Source organism: Podarcis raffonei, chromosome 8 (genome assembly GCF_027172205.1).
Source record: "Podarcis raffonei isolate rPodRaf1 chromosome 8, rPodRaf1.pri, whole genome shotgun sequence".
Taxonomy (NCBI): Eukaryota; Metazoa; Chordata; class Lepidosauria; order Squamata; family Lacertidae; genus Podarcis; species Podarcis raffonei.
Window position 1 is genome coordinate 13,646,738 of NC_070609.1, and position 19,182 is coordinate 13,665,919.

General features: G+C 39.5%; 1 protein-coding gene across 1 annotated transcript; it reads right to left on the bottom strand.

Moving 5' to 3' along the window:
* Positions 1-4,888: 4,888 nt before the first annotated feature.
* LOC128419173 (phospholipase A2 inhibitor and Ly6/PLAUR domain-containing protein-like) lies at positions 4,889-18,882 on the bottom strand. Its single transcript, XM_053399587.1, has 5 exons — positions 18,648-18,882; positions 17,588-17,707; positions 7,705-7,854; positions 5,860-6,006; positions 4,889-5,064 (listed from the first exon to the last, which is right to left on the bottom strand). The coding sequence occupies exons 1-5, from the start codon at positions 18,880-18,882 to the stop codon at positions 4,889-4,891; spliced, it is 828 nt and encodes a 275-aa protein (XP_053255562.1).
* Positions 18,883-19,182: the final 300 nt, after the last annotated feature.

The window sequence follows — 19,182 nt, forward strand, 5'->3', positions numbered from 1 at the left end:
TGAATCCTGATACTGAAGTTTCACCATGATTGCCGCAAGGGTCCTGTAACTTTCAGGCTTCCTGTCTGCTTTATATGCTTCCACCTTCTGAAGTATGCATCTGAAGGAAGGCTTCGTAATGCAAAAAACTAAAACTTAATGTTTTGATTTCTGCCAATAGGCTTAAAAACACAAGTGGCAACTTGAGGAGCACCTCACTGATCAGGTGAAATCCTTTAATTATCTAGGTTTATGCTTTTCAATTGGAATTAGCACTTTGTAAATACCATGCATTGTATTTACAGTGAACTCTTTGTCAAGGTTCTGTTGGAGTAAAGGGGGTAGACAGATTTCCCCAGCCCTCAAAACTTATGAACTCAAACTCATCCCATAAATCTATTATGGTGCACAAATATGGGGATATCCTAAAAAACCGAATCTGTAAATACCATGGAATAAATATGTTTGCACTATATTTGAGCTGCTCAAAGCTTCTCCTTTTGGAAGTTGGCAGTAGTGCCCCCTTGAATAAAATATGGGGTGCTGAAGGTAAGCCCGGCCCTGCATAATCAGTCACAGAATGCAGTGCATGCATACCATGTTAATGGCAATGCCCATCAACTTAGGGAGGGACCAGCTCCCTCAGACATTTTATGGGGGGGGGGGGAGTGAAGGACCCTTGCCACCAGGAGTTGCCTCCTATGTAAATTGGTGTTTGTTCAGTGAAGGCCAGAGTGCATATCCTTTCCCTTAGGTATTGGCTAAATTTTAAAAGGGGATGGAAGTTTCAAGGAGATGCTGACTTTTAACAATAGAGAGCCTCCATCATGGGATAAAGAAATGCTATGCATTATTGATGATTATGATATTTCTTGGGACATTCTGTGTGAGTTAGCTATTGAGGTGGCACCTTGTCATATGAAATCTCATATGTTAAAGCATGATTTGTGTGCTTATCATACTTCTGTCTGTCTGGTGAAATGTGCTCCTTGGCAAGGCTGCCTCCCCATTCCAGGGAAGAAGCATTGAGTGAAAATCAAAATCAGGAACAATGCGAGGGGTGAGGAATAAAGATCTCCACAGGAAACAAGGATGGAAGAAGACTAGCACCACCTCCTATTGCCTTAGAGGTCACTTAAGAGGTGACCTGATTAATGTGGGAGGGGCAAATCTGGTCTCTGAGGAATTCAGTGCAGCTGTCTGGCACTGTGGCAGCGGCAGTGGGCAAGGAATTCCTTGGAGGCCGGATCTTCTGCTCTCATGGATCCAGTGGCCTATGATGGTCACCACACATTTCCGCATGGATGGGACCATCCTGCACCTTGGTATGCCAAACGTCCCTTTCAGCCCCCTGACCCTCACTACTTAACCAACATCACAAATACCAAATGGGATTGAAGTTTTACAGCTCTGTGACTCCAGTGTATGAACTCTGTCATAGTTGAAGGATGCCATCACCGGATCCCCTACGTAGAAAACGTTTCCTTATGTGGAGGTAAGATGCCTGCATATTTACCCAACTACTTACTGGTTTGTCCCATCTATGAGGACCTAAGAGAAGCTTTGTTCAAATATTTAAATCTCCCAATTGAGAGATGGATTGGTATATGATTAACTTTTTATTAAGGGACAAGTCCCCTTATACCTCTGAAAAAGTGGTCTATTCTGCCCTTACAGTGACAATTATAAGGAGAAACGTTTTTTGGGATCAGTGCTATTTTTCTAGATTTACCAGTGCCAGAGCTTCTCCATTGTTCACTTAGAATGGCAATGGAACCCACCTGAGAGATGATGGAGCTGAGCTCCAGTGAACTCTGGCTGAAAAAAATGCCCTAAGTTAAATTCTTCAGAGGAGAAACTTCGCATCTAACAAAACATCTGATTTTAATAATGATTTTTACTGTTCAATGTGTTTTGTTTTGTTTTCATCCTGTTTGATGTATTTCGTAATCGCTTCTGCTAAACAAACAAATAATAATTGCATTTGTGTGTGAAAGAAACAGATCTGAGAACCAGCATTTTATTTCCCATAACCATTTATTTTCTATTGTAATGAACATAATAGAATGCAACCATTTTAAAATGATACACTACCAGGTTCTTCGTAGTTAGAATCCACAATCCCCACATTCCTGTCATGGAAATTCTATCCAGTATTAATCCAGAGCAGATCCCAACGTATAGTTAGCAGAGTAAAAACTTAAACACATTTCGGGATTTCCAAAAAATAGACCACAGGCAATTAACATTTCATCCAGCAGAGCTTTGCGGCTACTGAAGGCAAATGAGCATAATTGTCACAAATCCAATACATTCAGGATTGGCATGGTCCATAAGAAATCCATTTGCAGCAGACTTAACTTAAACTTACAAGAACTTATAATAAGTCTAAACCTTAACACTATATACGGAACGCTATATAAGGAAGATAGATAGAAAGAGAAAGTGAAACCCAGACTCCTTCTGGCCTCATACTATAGTCAGTATGACCTTGAAGAAGAGATAACAAAACCAGTTTAACCCAGCTGTACTAAGCTTTTATATCTGTCTTGGAGGTTCTATTAAACATGATCAGAGGGGACCAGCTGATTAAAGGGATTCAGGTCGGAGCTAAACAATACAAATTGAGAGCGTTTGCAGATGACCTAGTATTAACTTTACAAGAGCCAGACACTAGTACGAAAAGAGTTTTAGAGCTAATACAAGTATTTGGTCAAGTAGCAGATTTTAAGCTGAATAAACAGAAAACGAAAGTACTGGAGAAAAATCTATCAGTTGCTGAAAGAGAGAGGTTTCATAGTGAAACCGGATTAATGGTAGCAAAGAAAGTGAAATACCTGGGGATTAATTTGACATCTGAGAATGTGAACTTATTTAAAGACAATTATGAGAAATGTTGGACAGAAGTTAAGAAAGATTTAGAAATATGGTCAAATTTGAGACTTTCCTTGTTAGGCCGAATTGCTGTTATTAAGATGAATGTTTTGCCGAGAATGTTGTTTTTGTTTCAAACGTTGCAGATTGTGGATAAAATGGACTGTTTCTAGAGGTGGCAGAAAGATATATCTAGATTTGTCTGGCAGGGCAAAAAGCCCAGAATAAAATTTAAGATATTAACTGATGCAAAAGAAAGAGGGGGGTTTGCCCTGCCAGACTTAAAGCTGTATTATGAATCAGTGGCTTTTTGCTGGCTGAAAAACTGGCTACTTCTTGAGAACACAGACATTTTGGATCTGGAAGGGTTTAACAACAGGTTTGGTTGGCATGCATATATATGGTATGACAAGGTAAAAACCCACAAAGGTTTCAAAAACCATATTGTTAGGAAAGCACTATATAGTGTTTGGATTCGGTATAAAGATTTGTTGGAAAACAAAACCCCTAGGTGGCTGTCACCAATGGAAGCTAAGGAAGTGAAAAAACTTAATATGGAATCTAAATGGCCAAAATACTGGGAAATTATAGAACAAGAGGGGGGGAAAGTGAAACTACAGAGTTATGAGAAATTGAAGTCTAAAGTAAGAGATTGGCTTCATTATTACCAGATAAATGAAGTATTCAAACAAGACAGGAAAATTGGCTTTCAGGTGGAGAGATCAAAATTAGAAACAGAATTGTTAGAACCCAATACTAAGAATTTGTCAAGAATGTACAACTTACTGCTGAAATGGAATACACAAGATGAAACGGTTAAATCAGCTATGATTAAATGGGCACAAGACATTGGTCATGACATTATGTTTGCTGACTGGAACAGTTATGGACCACCGGTATAAAATTTACGGCATGTAATGCCTTAAGAGAGAATATTATGAAAATGATTTATAGGTGGTACATGACCCCAGTCAAGCTTGCAAAAATCTATCATTTGCCCAATAATAAATGCTGGAAATGCAATGAAACGGAAGGTACTTTCTACCATCTTTGGTGGACGTGCCCAAGGATTAAGGTCTTCTGGGAAATGATCTATAATGAAATTAAGAAGGTTCTTAAGTGTACCTTTCATAAGAAACCAGAGGCTTTTCTCCTGCGCATGGTGGGCCAATTTGTGTCAAGGAAAGATAGGACGTTCTTTATGTATGCTACAACAGCAGCAAGAGTTCTTTTAGCAAAGTATTGGAAGACACAAGAACTACCCACGCTGGAAGAGTGGCAGATGAAGGTGATAGACTACATGGGACTGGCTGAGATGACTGGCAGAATCCGTGACCAAGGAAAAGAGACGGTGGAAGAAGATTGGAAGAAATGCAAAGCTTATCTTAAGAACTGTTGTAAAATTAATGAGTGCTAAAATGTCATGGGTAATGTAAAACAGAATTGCAGTGGTAAATGATTGGGTAAGAGAAGAAGGATTAAAGAAAGTGAATTATAAGTTAATCGAAATCAGGGGTTGCTGGAAAATTTTAAAACAGGGATGCAGAAAAGGGAGGCATGGGGAAGTCGGTGAAATAAGGCTTAAGAAAAAGAGGTTATGAAATTATACGTGTTTATATGTTTTGTTTGTCTATGTATTGTGAGTTGTAATGTGTTTAATTCATGTTGGAAAACCAATAAAAATTTTATAAAATAATAATAATAAAAAAAGATAACAAAACCAGTTTAACCCAGCTGTACTAAGCTTCTCTGAAGGAACCTTCTGCTTGTTTATTTCACACAAAGAAGCCTCCAGAGCCCTCTTCAATTTATCAGAATAGGAAAGATGTCACCAGATCAATATTTTCTACATCAAGAAATGCAAACTGGCAATTTTAACCCCTTTTTCTGTGCCACTTGCTTTCCTTTTCCACCACCAAAATGAAAAAAGTAAGAACCAGAGATCCTGAGTCCTGGATTTCACCACTAGGACTCCACTTCCCTCTCATTGCTATGGATTTTGGAATAAACAAGGAGAAGGTCTACACTGTCCTATTCACCCTTCATGTTCAAGCTGGTGTGAGATTCGTAAAGCATTATAACAGTTTATTTGCTTAACAAGAAGGACAAAGCTCCCAATTCTGATTATTCTTCTTTCATTTCTCTGGATGGCACAAAAATCTGTTGTTCCACAACCTTGGAAAGTGAAATCATGGTGCTGCAGAAAGAGAGCTTGGGGGAGGGGGGGAGAGAGAAATGTTGACATTAGTCCTTTATCCAGGAATTGGAGATTGTGCTTGTGATGCTAAATGATAATTTTAATAAGTTAGTTTTAAACTGTATGTATTTAAGAAATCTGAAAAATTTCATAATTTCATCAGAATATGAATATACAAAATTTTCAACATCAGAAGTTCAGGTAAAAAAATATCTCGGATGTAAATCAACATTGCCATCATACCCAAAGGAGTCTCAAGACACAAAGATTATTAATAAACAGGTTATATTTAAAAAATATAATAAAATTAGTGCATCAGAGAATAGGCCTAATTAACTAGATTAAGCCAATCAAATTCTTGTGGGGAAGTGAGTTGCAATAAAATGGGAGGAATTCTATCCCTGCCATCTCCTGGACATGTTTAAAGCCACATGCTGTGGCCACACAGCAAGATTTGAAAACAACACTCCCTCTCTTCTGGTGTGTGACTCTTGAGTGTGTGAACCTGGCATGAGTCCACAGCGTGATGCAGCCTCAAAAGAATGCTAGCGGTGTGGAAAACAAGGTGCAGTCAGAAGAGAGCGGAAATTCTGATGCACAACTATATATCCTTGCAGTTATGGTCTGAGTTATTCTAACAAAACACTGAGCAAGGATGCAGAGTGGGGCAATTGAGAGATATGATTCCTCTCACTTTTCCAGCAACATGAAAGGGAAAGGAAGAGGATGTAAGGGAGAGCAGGAGGGAATCTGCATGACCCAGCCAATGAGTCGGCCTCCCCCCCCCCCCGTCTGAGTAGCAATGTTACCTATATTAAGAACTCCTTGAAAATCAACACACTGGGTCTCATTCTCAAGACAGTTGATGGTCTTCTCACTTTCACACTTTTCCTCTCCTTTGGAGAAGCAGGATGGGCACTGCAGACCATTTTCAGTCAGCATGTTGCGATCAGGAACTGCCAAAATCCAAAGTATAGTGAGCATGTTAATCACTTTGTCTTTGTATCTGTATGTTATATTTTTGAAAAGAACCCTAGGGCCTTACAGTTTAGGTGGGGGAGCTGCAAGTACTCTTGAATAAATATGATCAAGGCACAATCTGCATTCAGGGCTGACCATAGGACAAAGTCACCACTGGTGTCTGAGATGAATGACCTTTACCAAATTTGAGGTGGGGCACTGTGAACTTTCTTTTCCTTCTCAATCTCCCTGAAGGTTTTCATGCCATCTATTATGGTGTAACCTCTCTGAAAATATAGGCTCTTAGTCCCCTGGTTTTGTATGGAGATTCTCTCTCTCTCCTGCTCTTTAACAATGATTTATCCATGAGTTTCTGTGAACCATCCTGAGACCCCCAGGTATAGGGTGGTATATAAATTCAATAAATAAAATAAATAAATTTCAGAGAATGCTGTAAGGTAGGGACTTATCTTGTGCACTCTCATAACTCCCAGCTTAGATAGTGCTTATTTTCCCAATTAAAAAACTGACCAGAACCAGCTCAAGGGTGATTTAGGAGGACACCTGAACAAGATGGGTGGATTGTAAGGTTCATTTTTGGAATATTCAATTGAAAGTTAACTTGAAGGGACCATAAATTAATTATGAGCTGTTCATGACCTTAGATATCCAATTATATTGGTTGAAATAGATCGTTCACAGGCTAATCATGCATAGGGGGTGTTATAAAGGTCTTGAACTTTGTATTCTTCGACCAGTTTTGTTGTTGTTGTTGTTGTTGTTGTTTTTACTCATCCACTGGCTTAAATAATCTGGGCAAAATTCTTAAATTGTGTCTCTTTAGACACCTCTTAATCCTAGGAAATTAACATGACTTATCTCTGAACCAATCTACTTCTGAGGTAACCATTTGGGAAAAGTGGGTCATTAAAATAACAGATTAACACAGCAACACATCAAAGGAATGGGGGCTTCTCCATGTGTAGTAATATGACCAGAATTAGGTTAGCAAATCTAGAACAAGTGGAATGTGACCGTTCTCAAGAAAAGAAAGCTGCCAAGGTGAGAATGCTGCTGTGCCACCATCTTCTGGTGGATGTCTTCATTTTAAGCCTCATGTTGTATATATTTATATATAACCCATAAATAATAAAGACATCACAGTGTCTGTTGTGCATTATTGTCCCACAGGAAACACATACCCTGGGTTAAAGCACACCAGGTACCTCTGGAATCTCAAATCACTTGGATATATGGACAGTGTGTAACAATATCTTAACATCCAGCAAAAACATGACTGGGACAAGGGGCACTGGCACTGTGCAGGATCAGATCCTCCCACCTATCAGGAGGAGGATCTGATCCTACATGGTGCTGTTTTGAGCGGCAGGAAGAAGGAGAGGCCTAGTTGGAAAGACAACCCATCCCTTCTCAGGCAGAGTGATGTAGCTGCCCAGTAGGTCCCTCTTTTTCACAGCTGTTCCTCATGCTTTCCTCTCCATCTCCACCCCTTGAGAGGCCCTAATAGTCTTGTACTGCTCAACCCAACCTGTAGCCATCTGGGGCTGTCTCAACCCATTTGAGTAAGGCACTGTGCCTCTGAGCACTGCTAATTGACTAAGAATACTAGCCTTGTCCAAATCCAGTGCACAACCCTGACATGCTAAGGATTCTAAAATGATGCAGAAACTTACGGCTGAGAGTTGCATTGTTGCACAGTTCAGTGTTGCAGCAGTGCTTCTTTGTCTGAAAGAATTTACCATTCCCTGCAGTGAAGCTGTAATCACCTGAGAAGCAATAGCGGGATGACGAGCATCTATTTGAAAGTTGCACTTGGGATTTCCCTATGAAAAAGAATGTGAAAGAAATCTGGAAGAAATATGCAGATCCGTTGCTCCTAAGGCTCATTAATTGTAATGGTTCCAATTTTCTTTGTTGCCTGAATCAGGACCTTTTCCAACTAACAATATGGAAAGTATTATTCAGTTTGGCTTTCTAAAGTTAAGGTAAAAGGTAAAGGTACCCCTGCCCATACGGGCCAGTCTTGACAGACTCTGGGGTTGTGCGCCCATCTCACTCAAGAGGCCGGGGGCCAGCGCTGTCCAGAGACACTTCCGGGTCACGTGGCCAGCGTGACATCGCTGCTCTGGCGAGCCAGAGCCGCACATGGAAACGCTGTTTACCTTCCCGCTAGTAAGCGGTCCCTATTTATCTACTTGCACCTGGGGGTGCTTTCGAACTGCTAGGTTGGCAGGCGCTGGGACCGAGCAACGGGAGCGCACCCCGCTGCGGGGATTCGAACCGCCGACCTTTCGATCAGCAAGCCCTAGGCGCTGAGGCTTTTACCCACAGCGCCACCCGCGTCCCTTTCTAAAGTTAGGTGCTGTTTATATCATGACTATATCATAAAAGGGAAAATATCAAAATATTTTCCAGTAATACTTCATAAAAGATAAAATAAAAACCGTATTAAATATAAATTATTGTATTATTATTATTACTATTACTATTACTATTATTATTATTATTATTATTATTATTATTATTATTATTATAAATAATAATAATAATAATAATTTTCTACCCCACCCCATCCACTCTGGGTGGCTTCCAACAGAACATGAAAAACAGAATAGACTTCCGGGTTGGCGCCATTGTTTAATGGCGGATTCCCTCCGAGCTCCGGAGGGAATCGGCTCCGTAGCGTCTGGGTCTGGCCGCTGCGGCGAAGCGGGGACCCTTAAAATCACAGGCGCGGATGCCTGTGAACACAGAGACTCGGCGGGCACCATTTGCGCCCCCCCAATCCGCAACGGAGCCTTTTTAAAGGCTTCGGAACGGAGGCAGGGTGAGGCGTGGTGCTGAGAGTACTCCCTCGCCTACGGAGTGAAGCCGCAAGCCATTGACAGAGAGCGCCAACTTCTTTCAAGACCGACTGGACTCTAAAATATAAACCCGTGAGTAATACGGAGATTGGAACGTTAAAAAATTTTAATTTTGGATCTGGAACGAGCGGGAAGGGGCTAAAAAGGAAGTCACCCCCCCCTCTTTGTAAACAATTTAAAGCAAAGGACTGGGCAACCAAGGTCGAGAGAACCTGTTTTCTAGTGAAAAGATCTTGATTTCACGGTTTTGACACTACAAGGATTTACTGGAGGATAAAAAGAATTTGGGGACTGGAATTTCACCCCCCCCCCCGAGACCCGGGAACGCCCCAAGAGAAAGTCTGTTGCATGGAAGATTTTGACAGCTGTCAAGAGAGCTGCTAGTCAGCTAGTTGCCAGCTGGAAAAAGAGAACATTGTTTCTGCTGTTTTTGCTGGTTCACTTGGTACAACTTTGTTGAAAACAACGAGGGCTGATACAAAATAACTGGACTTTTGGTTTTGAGCTGAAAGGAACATTAAGGAACTAAAATCCCCCTAGAGGGGTAATAGGGATACTACATTACAAAAATGACTGGAGTACGTAAATTCCAAGCAGAACTGGATAGAACACTCGCTCTCTTGGGAAACTTGAAAGATGAATACAATGTTATGTCTACAAAGGTATCACTACTACACTGGTCAGTAAACAACAGTTTTGAGCCTGATAAGGACTTGAAACAGGAAGCCTATTTAACTGAACAAATAAATGAAACTGAAAGTGCAGAAATGATGGAGCAAGGTGCTGTTTTTGAAGAAAATGAAGGAGAAGCAGGAGATGTGCAGGAGTTAAAGGAGAGTTACAATATGAGGCCTGACATGATGATAAAAAAGGACAATAAAAATTGGATGTGGAAAGCCTGGTCTGAATGGGAGCCTGGAAAAATGGAGAGATCTCCCTTGGAGGAGATCTGAAGACCTGAGGATTACAAATCTGCGGAAGGTGAAAGCTGGAGCCTTGGGGACATCTGGATCTGTAAGAAATTTGAAACAAGAGTTGGAGCCCCCCATAGGCTTTGCTTTTAAGTATGGAAGACTGGCTGGAAGCAACAAGGATTCTGCTGGTCCGGAGCCCCTCCGAGACTTGGGGTTTAACATTAAGGACCATCAAAGAGACCGGCAGAAAGGAACTGAGAGAGATAAAAGGGCCTCAGATGTGAGGTCTCCAGGCTAAATAAATAACATAAAGACTGATGGACATTGGTTGGGGACTGGAACCGGGAAAAGGGTGGGTGGAGGTTGGGAATCCAAAGGGCACATAAGGATAATTTGCTTTCTTTTTTTATTTTTAATTAGTGGTAAGGAAATTGGGTAAATCGTGGAAGGGAAATTTTGGTCGACTTTAGGAAAAAGGTTTAAGAATAGCTAATGAGGTATAAGTATTGATGTGTGTTTTTAATAAGGTAAAATTGGTTTCTTCTTTTTTAAACTAATTGAAAATAAGATTGTTAAAAATAAATGGAGGAAATGGAAAAAAGAAGCAAAGTAAAAAATGGTATGTTAGAATAAATGTATAAGTTAAGGTAAAGAAATAAGTTAAGGACTTGCTGAACTGACAATTTAAATTGGAATACAAGAAGGGGAGGTGTGAGGAAGTCTGAGAAATAAGGTTAAGAACAATAAGTATTAGTAACTTTATGTGTTTTTTCTATTTTTCTTTTGTTGTTTAATTTTGTTATGTATTTTTGTATTTTTCTTTTGTTCTGTTTATTTTTTGTTCTTGTTTGTTTTTTGAAAATGCTAATAAATATTTAATTAAAAAAGAACATGAAAAACAGAATAAAACTTCAAAGATTAAAAACTTCCATGAATGGGGCTGCCTTCAGATGTCTTCTAAAATAAATAAATACCAATTAACCAATGTGGAAAGATTTGTTCTTAATGATCTGCATAGCCCTGGTGGAACAGAAAAGTTTTCTGCAGGCATTTAAGAATTCTGCCCCTTTCCACAAGCAGAGGTCTCCTGCCTCCTTCATCCAAATGACCAGCCTCTGTTTTTATGGTTCTGCAGTGACAAAATATAAATTGACTGCAGGGGTAAATTAATACTTTTAAATATCAGCTCTGGAATTGGATTTTTCATTTTTTAAACTTGAATGTTTACAATTAATTTGTAAATTGCATTAAATTTGGAATGTATGCAGAACTGCATTTCAGGTCAAACTTGTAGCACAAAGGCTCATGCCTTCTTCTATGCATCTGACAAGACATCTGACAAACACTGCACTCTCTCTGCTGGTCGATCATAACAGTTTGGAGGTTGGGGCAAATGCTTCCCTGAACTCCTGTGTGCCCAACGCAATACACTTGACAAGAAAGTTGCACTGTACCAACCTCACTGCCCCCTTGCTCCTCTCCCTCCAAAAATGTAGCAGTGATGTTGGGACATATGGTCAAGTGAGCACCACCATCCCACCCAGGATTGCCCCAAGGCATTTTGGTACTTGAGGCGAACTACAAAATGGGGCCCACTCTGAATCAAGCTGGGTAATGGAAATCCTTTTTAAGAGGTAACCTACAGGAATACTTCCTTTATAGTGGTTCCTTCCTCATCATTTCATCACTGATAATTATTTCAAAATTACTTGAGGATGGATTGGGAGCCATGAAAGTGTGAAGTACCTTCATCTCCCATCCTGATTGCTCAGCTTTGGATTATTTTAAAATAAATCTGTGAAAGCAATCTTAATTATAATGTCCTTTATCGCAAAGGGGATATTCAGGTTATATTCCAGGTTTATTGTTCTAGTTTGATAACCAAAACTAAACTGGAGTTCATTGATTTGGATCAGCAGGGATTACTGGTTAATGCAAATCAAGTTCTCCAAGCTTGGAGATCAGTACCCAAATTCAGCCACTGGTTGTGATCAGGGAATGTTAGATTCTCCATTTTCCTATGTCAGCCATTGCTTACTTCAGGATTGGGAAACTGTGATCCTCCAGATGTTGTTGGACTACATCTCCCATCATCCTTGACTGGTGGCCAGGCTAGCTGAGGCTGATGGGAGTTCTAATTCATCTACAGCTGAAGTACCACAGCTTTCTCACCTCAATTTCTTCAAAGGTGAGTTGCCCCACCATAAACTTCTATATGCCAGTAGAGCCCTTAAAGTTCAACTATCTTAACCTGGATCTAATCCAACAGCAAAAGACAAAAAGTCAAGCAAATCATACCTATATTTGTTCGCAGAGCACTGGCAACACAGGAATCTTGAAAAGACTCACAAGTTGTTTCAACATAGCCATTATGTGTCAGTCCCGTCCTGTTCAATCTATATATGCATTTCAGAGGTAATGCTGATGAGAGGAGCAAAATAATAATTCATGGATTATTATTATTATTAACATTATTATTATTTGGTCTTGCTTAAGGAGACACAGAGGAGGATCTGTGAGTGAATTAAAACTTTTAAATTATAAGGGGTTTGATATAATCAGCATTTTAATTGAATGAAATAAAATAAACAAAACACTGAGTAATATTGAAACTCTTGAAGCTATCATCCAGAACACTGTTTTAATAATTTCCAAGAGGTTGGGAGGTTAACCTGTCTTACTTATTTCCAAGAGTGTGGGTTGGCCAGTGTGAGGACAGGTTCCTAGACTAGAGATGAATAGATCTATCAATTTCTCTTGCTCTCAATTTCTAATTTTTAAAATTTATTTATTTATCTGCAGCCATTTTCTCCAGGAAGCTCAAGGCTGTGTACATGGTTCTCCCCTCCCAATTTTATCCCCAGAAGATTCCTGTGAGGTAGGTTATTTATTTTTTTATTAAAAAAATTTATTAAGTTTTCCGCAATTATGCCACATAACAGAACAAATAGCACAAAAAGAAAGAAAGAAAGAAAAAAGAAATAGAAAATGCATCAAAAAAAGAAAACAATACAATAGACATCTTATCCACCACCATAAAAGAAATAAACAATAAGAGCAAACTTAATCCTTTAAAGGTCCATACTTATTTACATATTGGTTGACTTCCTCCATTCCCTCCCTTCTGAATTTCCATGTATCTATATGTAACAGCTTCCCAATATCATTCTTAAACCAAAATATTTCCAATTTTTAATCTAACTTATTCATTTTTCTTACTTTCTGAACCCCATTTATTTAAGAAATCCTAATTTAATCCTAGGCCTATTTGGTACCTTCAAGTGATTTCTAATTTTTTATGTTACAATATTTATTCAAATAGTCTTTAAATTTCTTCCAATCTTCTTGGTATTCCTCTTCTTCTTGGTCGTGGATTCTTCCAGTAAGGTCAGCTAGCTCCAAGAAATCCATCATCTTCATCTGCCAATCTTCCACAGTTGGTGATTCTTGTATTTTCCAGTTCTTAGCTAGTAAAATTCGAGCAGCCCTCGTGGCATATAAAAATAATTTAACACCTTTCTTGGGCAATTCCAGACCTGTTATCCCAAGAAGAAAGGCCTCTGGTTTCTTAATAAATGTATATCTCAACGTTTTTTTCCAATTCATTATAAAATCTTCTCCCAGAAGTCTTTCACCTTGAGGCAGGTCCACCACATATAGAAAAAGATACCTTCTTTTTCTTTACACTTCCAGCAGAGATTATCACTGTTATGATAAATCTTTGCTAGTTTTACTAGGGTTAAGTACCACCTATACATGATTTTAATAATATTTTCTTTTAACATCATACATGCAGTAAACTTAACCCCTTTCTTCCATAACCTCTCCCAATCCTCCAACATTATATTATGTCCTACATCTCTTGCCCAGTCAATCATTACTGATTTAACTTGTTCATCCTTTGTACGCCACTCCAACAACAGATTATACATTTGGTTTCCCCCCCTGCCAGATAAATTTAGACAGTGCCTTCTGCCATTCTTTAAAACAATTAACATTATCAATGATTGGTAAAGCTTGGAATAAAAACAGCATCTTTGGCAATACATTCATCTTAACCACCGAAATTCAGCCCATCAATGAAAGTTTTAAATTTGACCATATCTCAAGATCTCTCTTAATTTCATTCCATAATTTTTCATAATTATCTTTATATAAAATCAAAATTTTCACTGATAAATTCACACACAGATACTTAACTTTTTTCACAAAAGCAAGGCCTATCTTTTCTTTTCTTCTTTTTTTTATATTATTTTTTTATTGATTTTCAACCAGAATTCAATTATGTACATTTGTTGTACAAATAGATCTCATATACAACCTTTAGCTCTGCCGAGCTTCAGACTTCCTCCCCCCCTTCAGTAAGTATCTCATAGTTTCATTACATCTCGTATTTTATTCGTTTATCTAATTAACCATATGCTGTTGAAGTTAATCAAACCCTGCCAGTGTCTTTAAAGATTTAAAATTATCTCTTATAAACACCAAATATTTACTCCAATTTTCAGAAAACTTCTGATCTTTCTGATCTCGTATTCTCCCTGATAATCTAGCCAGTTCCGCATAATTTATCAATTTAACCTGCCAGTCCGAAATAGTTGGTATTACATTTGTCTTCCAATTCTGGGCCGACATAATCCTTGCTGCCGTCATGGCATACAAAAATAAATTCTTATCCTTCTTTTTAACCTCCTTTGCCACTAATCCCAAAAGAAAGGCTTCAGGGGTTTTTTTAAAGGTATACTTAAAGATTTTTTTAAGCTCATTGTAAATTAAATCCCAAAAGCCCTTCACCTTTCCACATTTCCACCACATGTGGTAGAGATCTCCATCTACCTTTCCACATTTCCAACATTTCTTATTTTTCATTCTGTACATCTTTGCCAGTTTTACCGGCGTAAGATGCCACTTAAAAATCATTTTCCAAAATTCTCTTGTAGTGCCGTGCATGCCGTAAATTTTAAATTCTCACTCCATAATTCCTGCCACGCTTCCAATTCAATATTGTAACCAAAATCTATGGCCCATTTGATCATGGCATCCTTTACCTCCTCATCCTTAGTGTACTAATTCAGTAATAGGTCATATGTTTTTGACAGCAATTTGTCTTTCCCATCTATAATATCTATATGGAATTTTGATTTATTGTCCTCAAATCCCAACCTCTTTTTGTCTTCCTTCAGTATCTCATTAACTTGATGATATTGCAGCCACCCAGTCAGTAAATTCTCCAGTTCTCCATACTTCTTTAATTTTAGACCTTGGTCCGTTTTTCTAAGAAACTCTTCATATGTGGCTCCTTCCTTCCATATTGGGTTTTTTTATGTCTTCTGCCAATCCTTAAATTGTTTTAATCCTCTTATCACTGGGATTGATTGGAACAAGAATAACATTCTGGGTAGGACATTCATTTTAATTACTGATGAAGAATATCAGTAAGAAAGGCCTATCTTTTCTAAGAGAATTTTTATTTCCTCATTATCTAATCCCCCCCCAAAAAAACCCTTTGGTTTTGCTTTTATTTAGTTTGAATCCTGCTACCTGCCCGAACTCCTGTATCAATTTCAGTGCTTTAATTGCACTGGTTTCTGGGTCCTGTAAAGTTAACACCAAGTCATCAGCAAAGGCTTTTAATTTATATTGCTTGGATCCTACCGTTAGTTTCTGTTTGCTACTGAGCAGCTGCTTGGAGTCACAGGACTCTGTTTACATTCCAGAGACAGTCCAGGCTATTGGAAGTCTCACGGGAGACAGGATGTGACGTTAGTGGTTTCCTGTTTCCTTTGTTCCTTTGTTCTGTTGCTGTCTGCTCTCATAGAGAGAGGATTTTTTTTGCAGTCTGTGTATCTTAGAAATAAAGCATAGCATATAGCCATAAATCTCATCACTTCCCTGTGCTGGATTCTCTGCTGAATGAAAAGTGCCTGGAAGCCTCATCAAGGGCTCAGGTCATTAATTATTTGTCAGGAGGGCGATTCCGAAGGACTCGGAGGAAGATGAGCTTTATCAGCTTGGCTGAGCGGAGATCCCGACACCTACTACAATGCCTTATATCTCCTCCTATTTCCTTAACATATTTAGCAGAACCTCCAGAACTGAAATAAATAGCAGAGGGGAAAGTGGGCACCCTTGCCTGGTTCCTTTCTCAATTCTTATTTCTTCTGATACCACATTATTAACTATAATTTTTGCTTTTTGTTCAAAATAGATCGCATTAATACCGTTTAAAAATTCCCGTCCGACCTCTATTCTTTCCAGATTTCCCCCCCATAAATAACCAGGAAACATTGTCAAAGGCCTTTTCAGCATCTATAAACATTAACATTGCTTTACAATTTCTTTTCACTTCCAACCTTTCTAATACATCAATTATATTCCTAATATTATCTTTCATATGTCTCCCTGGCAAGAAACCTGCCTGGCCCTTATGAATATAACCTGTTAGAACCTTTTTCAATCTGTTGGCCAATATATTTGCAAAAGTTTTATTGTCCACATTAAGTAATGAGATCGGTCTGTTATTTTTTACATCGGCTCTATCTTGATATGGTTTTGGAATCAGGGTTATAAAAGCATCTTTCCAGGTTTCGGGCGCTTTGTCCCCTCTTAAAATTTTATTGCACACATCTGCTAATGGCTGAATTAGCCAATCTTTCAAAATTTTATAATATTTTGCAGAAAGACCATCTGGTCCTGGGGCTTTACCTAGCTGTATCTCATTTATTGCTATCTCAACTGTCAGGGAACTGACATCGGAGCCAGAGGCGGAGGCATGGCTCCCAAGCGATGCTGGAGAAGGGCCCAGCAGGGAGAGAGGCAGCTCATCAGCTGGGGAAGGAAATCAGCATAACACCAGGGATAAAGGGGGGCAGATGGGGGAATCGGCGAGGGGGCTCCAGGACGCCTCGCCAGAGACCAGCGGGGAGAGCACGGGTCCTCCGCTACCCACGCCCTCCCTGTGCAGAAGACTTCCGCGCAGAGAGAGTAGAAGGAGACTTGGCGTCAAACAGCTTTTATGCTGGAAAAGGTTTAAGAAACGCCCACTACGGATTCTGCTAGCGACTGAAACAGCCACGAAGTGAAGGGCTGTCCAGACAGAAAAGGCTTAACCAGGCACACTAGCCAGGTGTGGCGGCAACTTACGCACGAGCAACCCCTATAATCATTACATCAACCTCCTGGCTTGTAATCATAGCATTAAGTAGGAACCTTTTATCCTTGGGAATTTTTTTGCATTTCATTTGCTTTAAGAAATTGCTCAATTTTATATTTATCTTCCTTACTTTTTTATACAGCTGTTTAAAATATTTCTGAAAACATTTTCTTATATCTGCAGGGTTTTTCACAGATTTTCCATCAGATACAATATTTGTAATAGTACGTTGTTTCTGCCTCTTTTTTAATTGCCAAACTGTGTGTCTGTGTGGACATACACACACATATCTATAAACACACACACACACACACACAGAGAGAGAGAGAGAGAGAGAGAGAGAGAGAGAGAGAGAGAGAGAGTGAGAGAGATCCACTATTTTGTGTGTATTGTTGAAATGCAGCTTCCATGTTAGAGTGGGATATTTCATTCTATATCTGTATGGCATCATTTATATGTATGACATCACAAGAAATACTCTTGACAATTCTCCCCTACTTTCTCTTGGTAACCCATCAGTCCTTGCTTTCTATGGTGTTGATCTGTACCCCTAACTTCCCTCCCCTCCCAAGCAGCAAATTCTCCTCACTGTCCACTAAAGATCATTAAATGTTTCCCAACTTACCTGGAGAAATCATGGCCAAGAGGAGACATGCGCTCAGGAGTGCCTCCATCATTCTAGAAAGATTAGGAGACTCAGAGCAGAGGTGGATCAACAAGGGAATTGATGCAGGTAGAGGCTTACCTGGAGGAATTTATAGGCCATCAACTCATGTCGCAGGCAACACGTGGGAACAAATGGTTCAGTGAGGTCCGGGAATGGGTGTTGTTTGTTCACCACAAAGATAAGGAAGGACATACTGAAATTCAAAGCTCACTGTTGGAATTGTCTATGATCTCATTAGTTGTTGATAGACATTTCTCAGATTTGTTTTTCAATATAGATCATTTACAATTTAAATAGTGAAGACACTCAAGAAAGCAATTGAGAGCCAAATATGCAAGGGCAAAAGCCCAGAAGCCAGCTACAAAATGAGATCCTAATAGTAATAATATTTTTATTATTTTTACCCCACCCATCTGACTGGGTCACCCTAGCCACTCTGAGCACCTTCAAGCATATACAGAAACATAATAAAACATCAAACATTAGAAACCTCCCTATACAGGGCTGCCTTCAGACGTTTTCTAAAGGTCTGATAGTTACTTATCTTCATGACATCTGAGGGGAGGTCATTCCACAATGTGGGCACCAGTACCAAGAAGGCCCTCTCCTAGCTCCCTCTAACCTCACTTCTCAGAGAAGTAAGGATTCCCTTAGAGCTAGATCTCAGTGTCTGGACTGAATGATGGGGGTGGAGAGGCTACTTCAGTAAAACACTGGATACTAGATCCATTCAAGCATGCTCGAAAGAATGAAATGGGCTATGGGTACATGTGGCTGCAATGGAGGTTTTAACCAGTATAACGATCCTGCTGTCTCAGCCATGGTTTCCAAAGCATAAAAGGGACAAAGTGAGACCTCAAGAGTTGAATGTGCCAGTGACTCAGAGATATGGCAAGAGAGATATGCCAAGATATGGCAACTCTAATAGACTGCAGTGTGGCCAGCAACTCAGATGACTTAAAAAGAGGATTAGATGAATTCAGAGAGGGCATGTTTTCCCACAATGGCTACGTTCTACTTCCACTGTCAAAAGAAGTTCTGCTTCTAAATAATGGGTGCTGGGAATTGCTGATGAACAGAATATTGTTGCAGTCTTGTCCAGCTTGCAGGCTTTCCACAGGGATCAGTTGGGATGCTGAACTAGATGGGTGATTGCCCTGATCCAGCATGTTCACCTTGTGTTTAAAAGACAGCTTTTTGCCTATTTCCTTCTTCTCTTTCCACTGCTCTTGGACACAGAACAAGATCCTCATTTCCCGCTATACCACCAACCAAGGTATTTTTAACCATACACAGCACAGAAGGCACAGAGGACATTCATCACTAAGCTGTCTATCTTGGGGTGTCTTCTCTTTGCTTCATTGTTTATATTAGGCCTACTGAGCAATGGAACAACTTCCTTGATAGCCAAATGTGCTTCTCAAGTTTCCACTCCATCCCTCACCAATACATATACTTGGCTGGAAGGATTGGAGGTGGCATAGGGATTTCAGCACACTCCTATGCACTGTTTATGGAAGTAGTAACCATTTATTTCAAAGGGATTACAATGC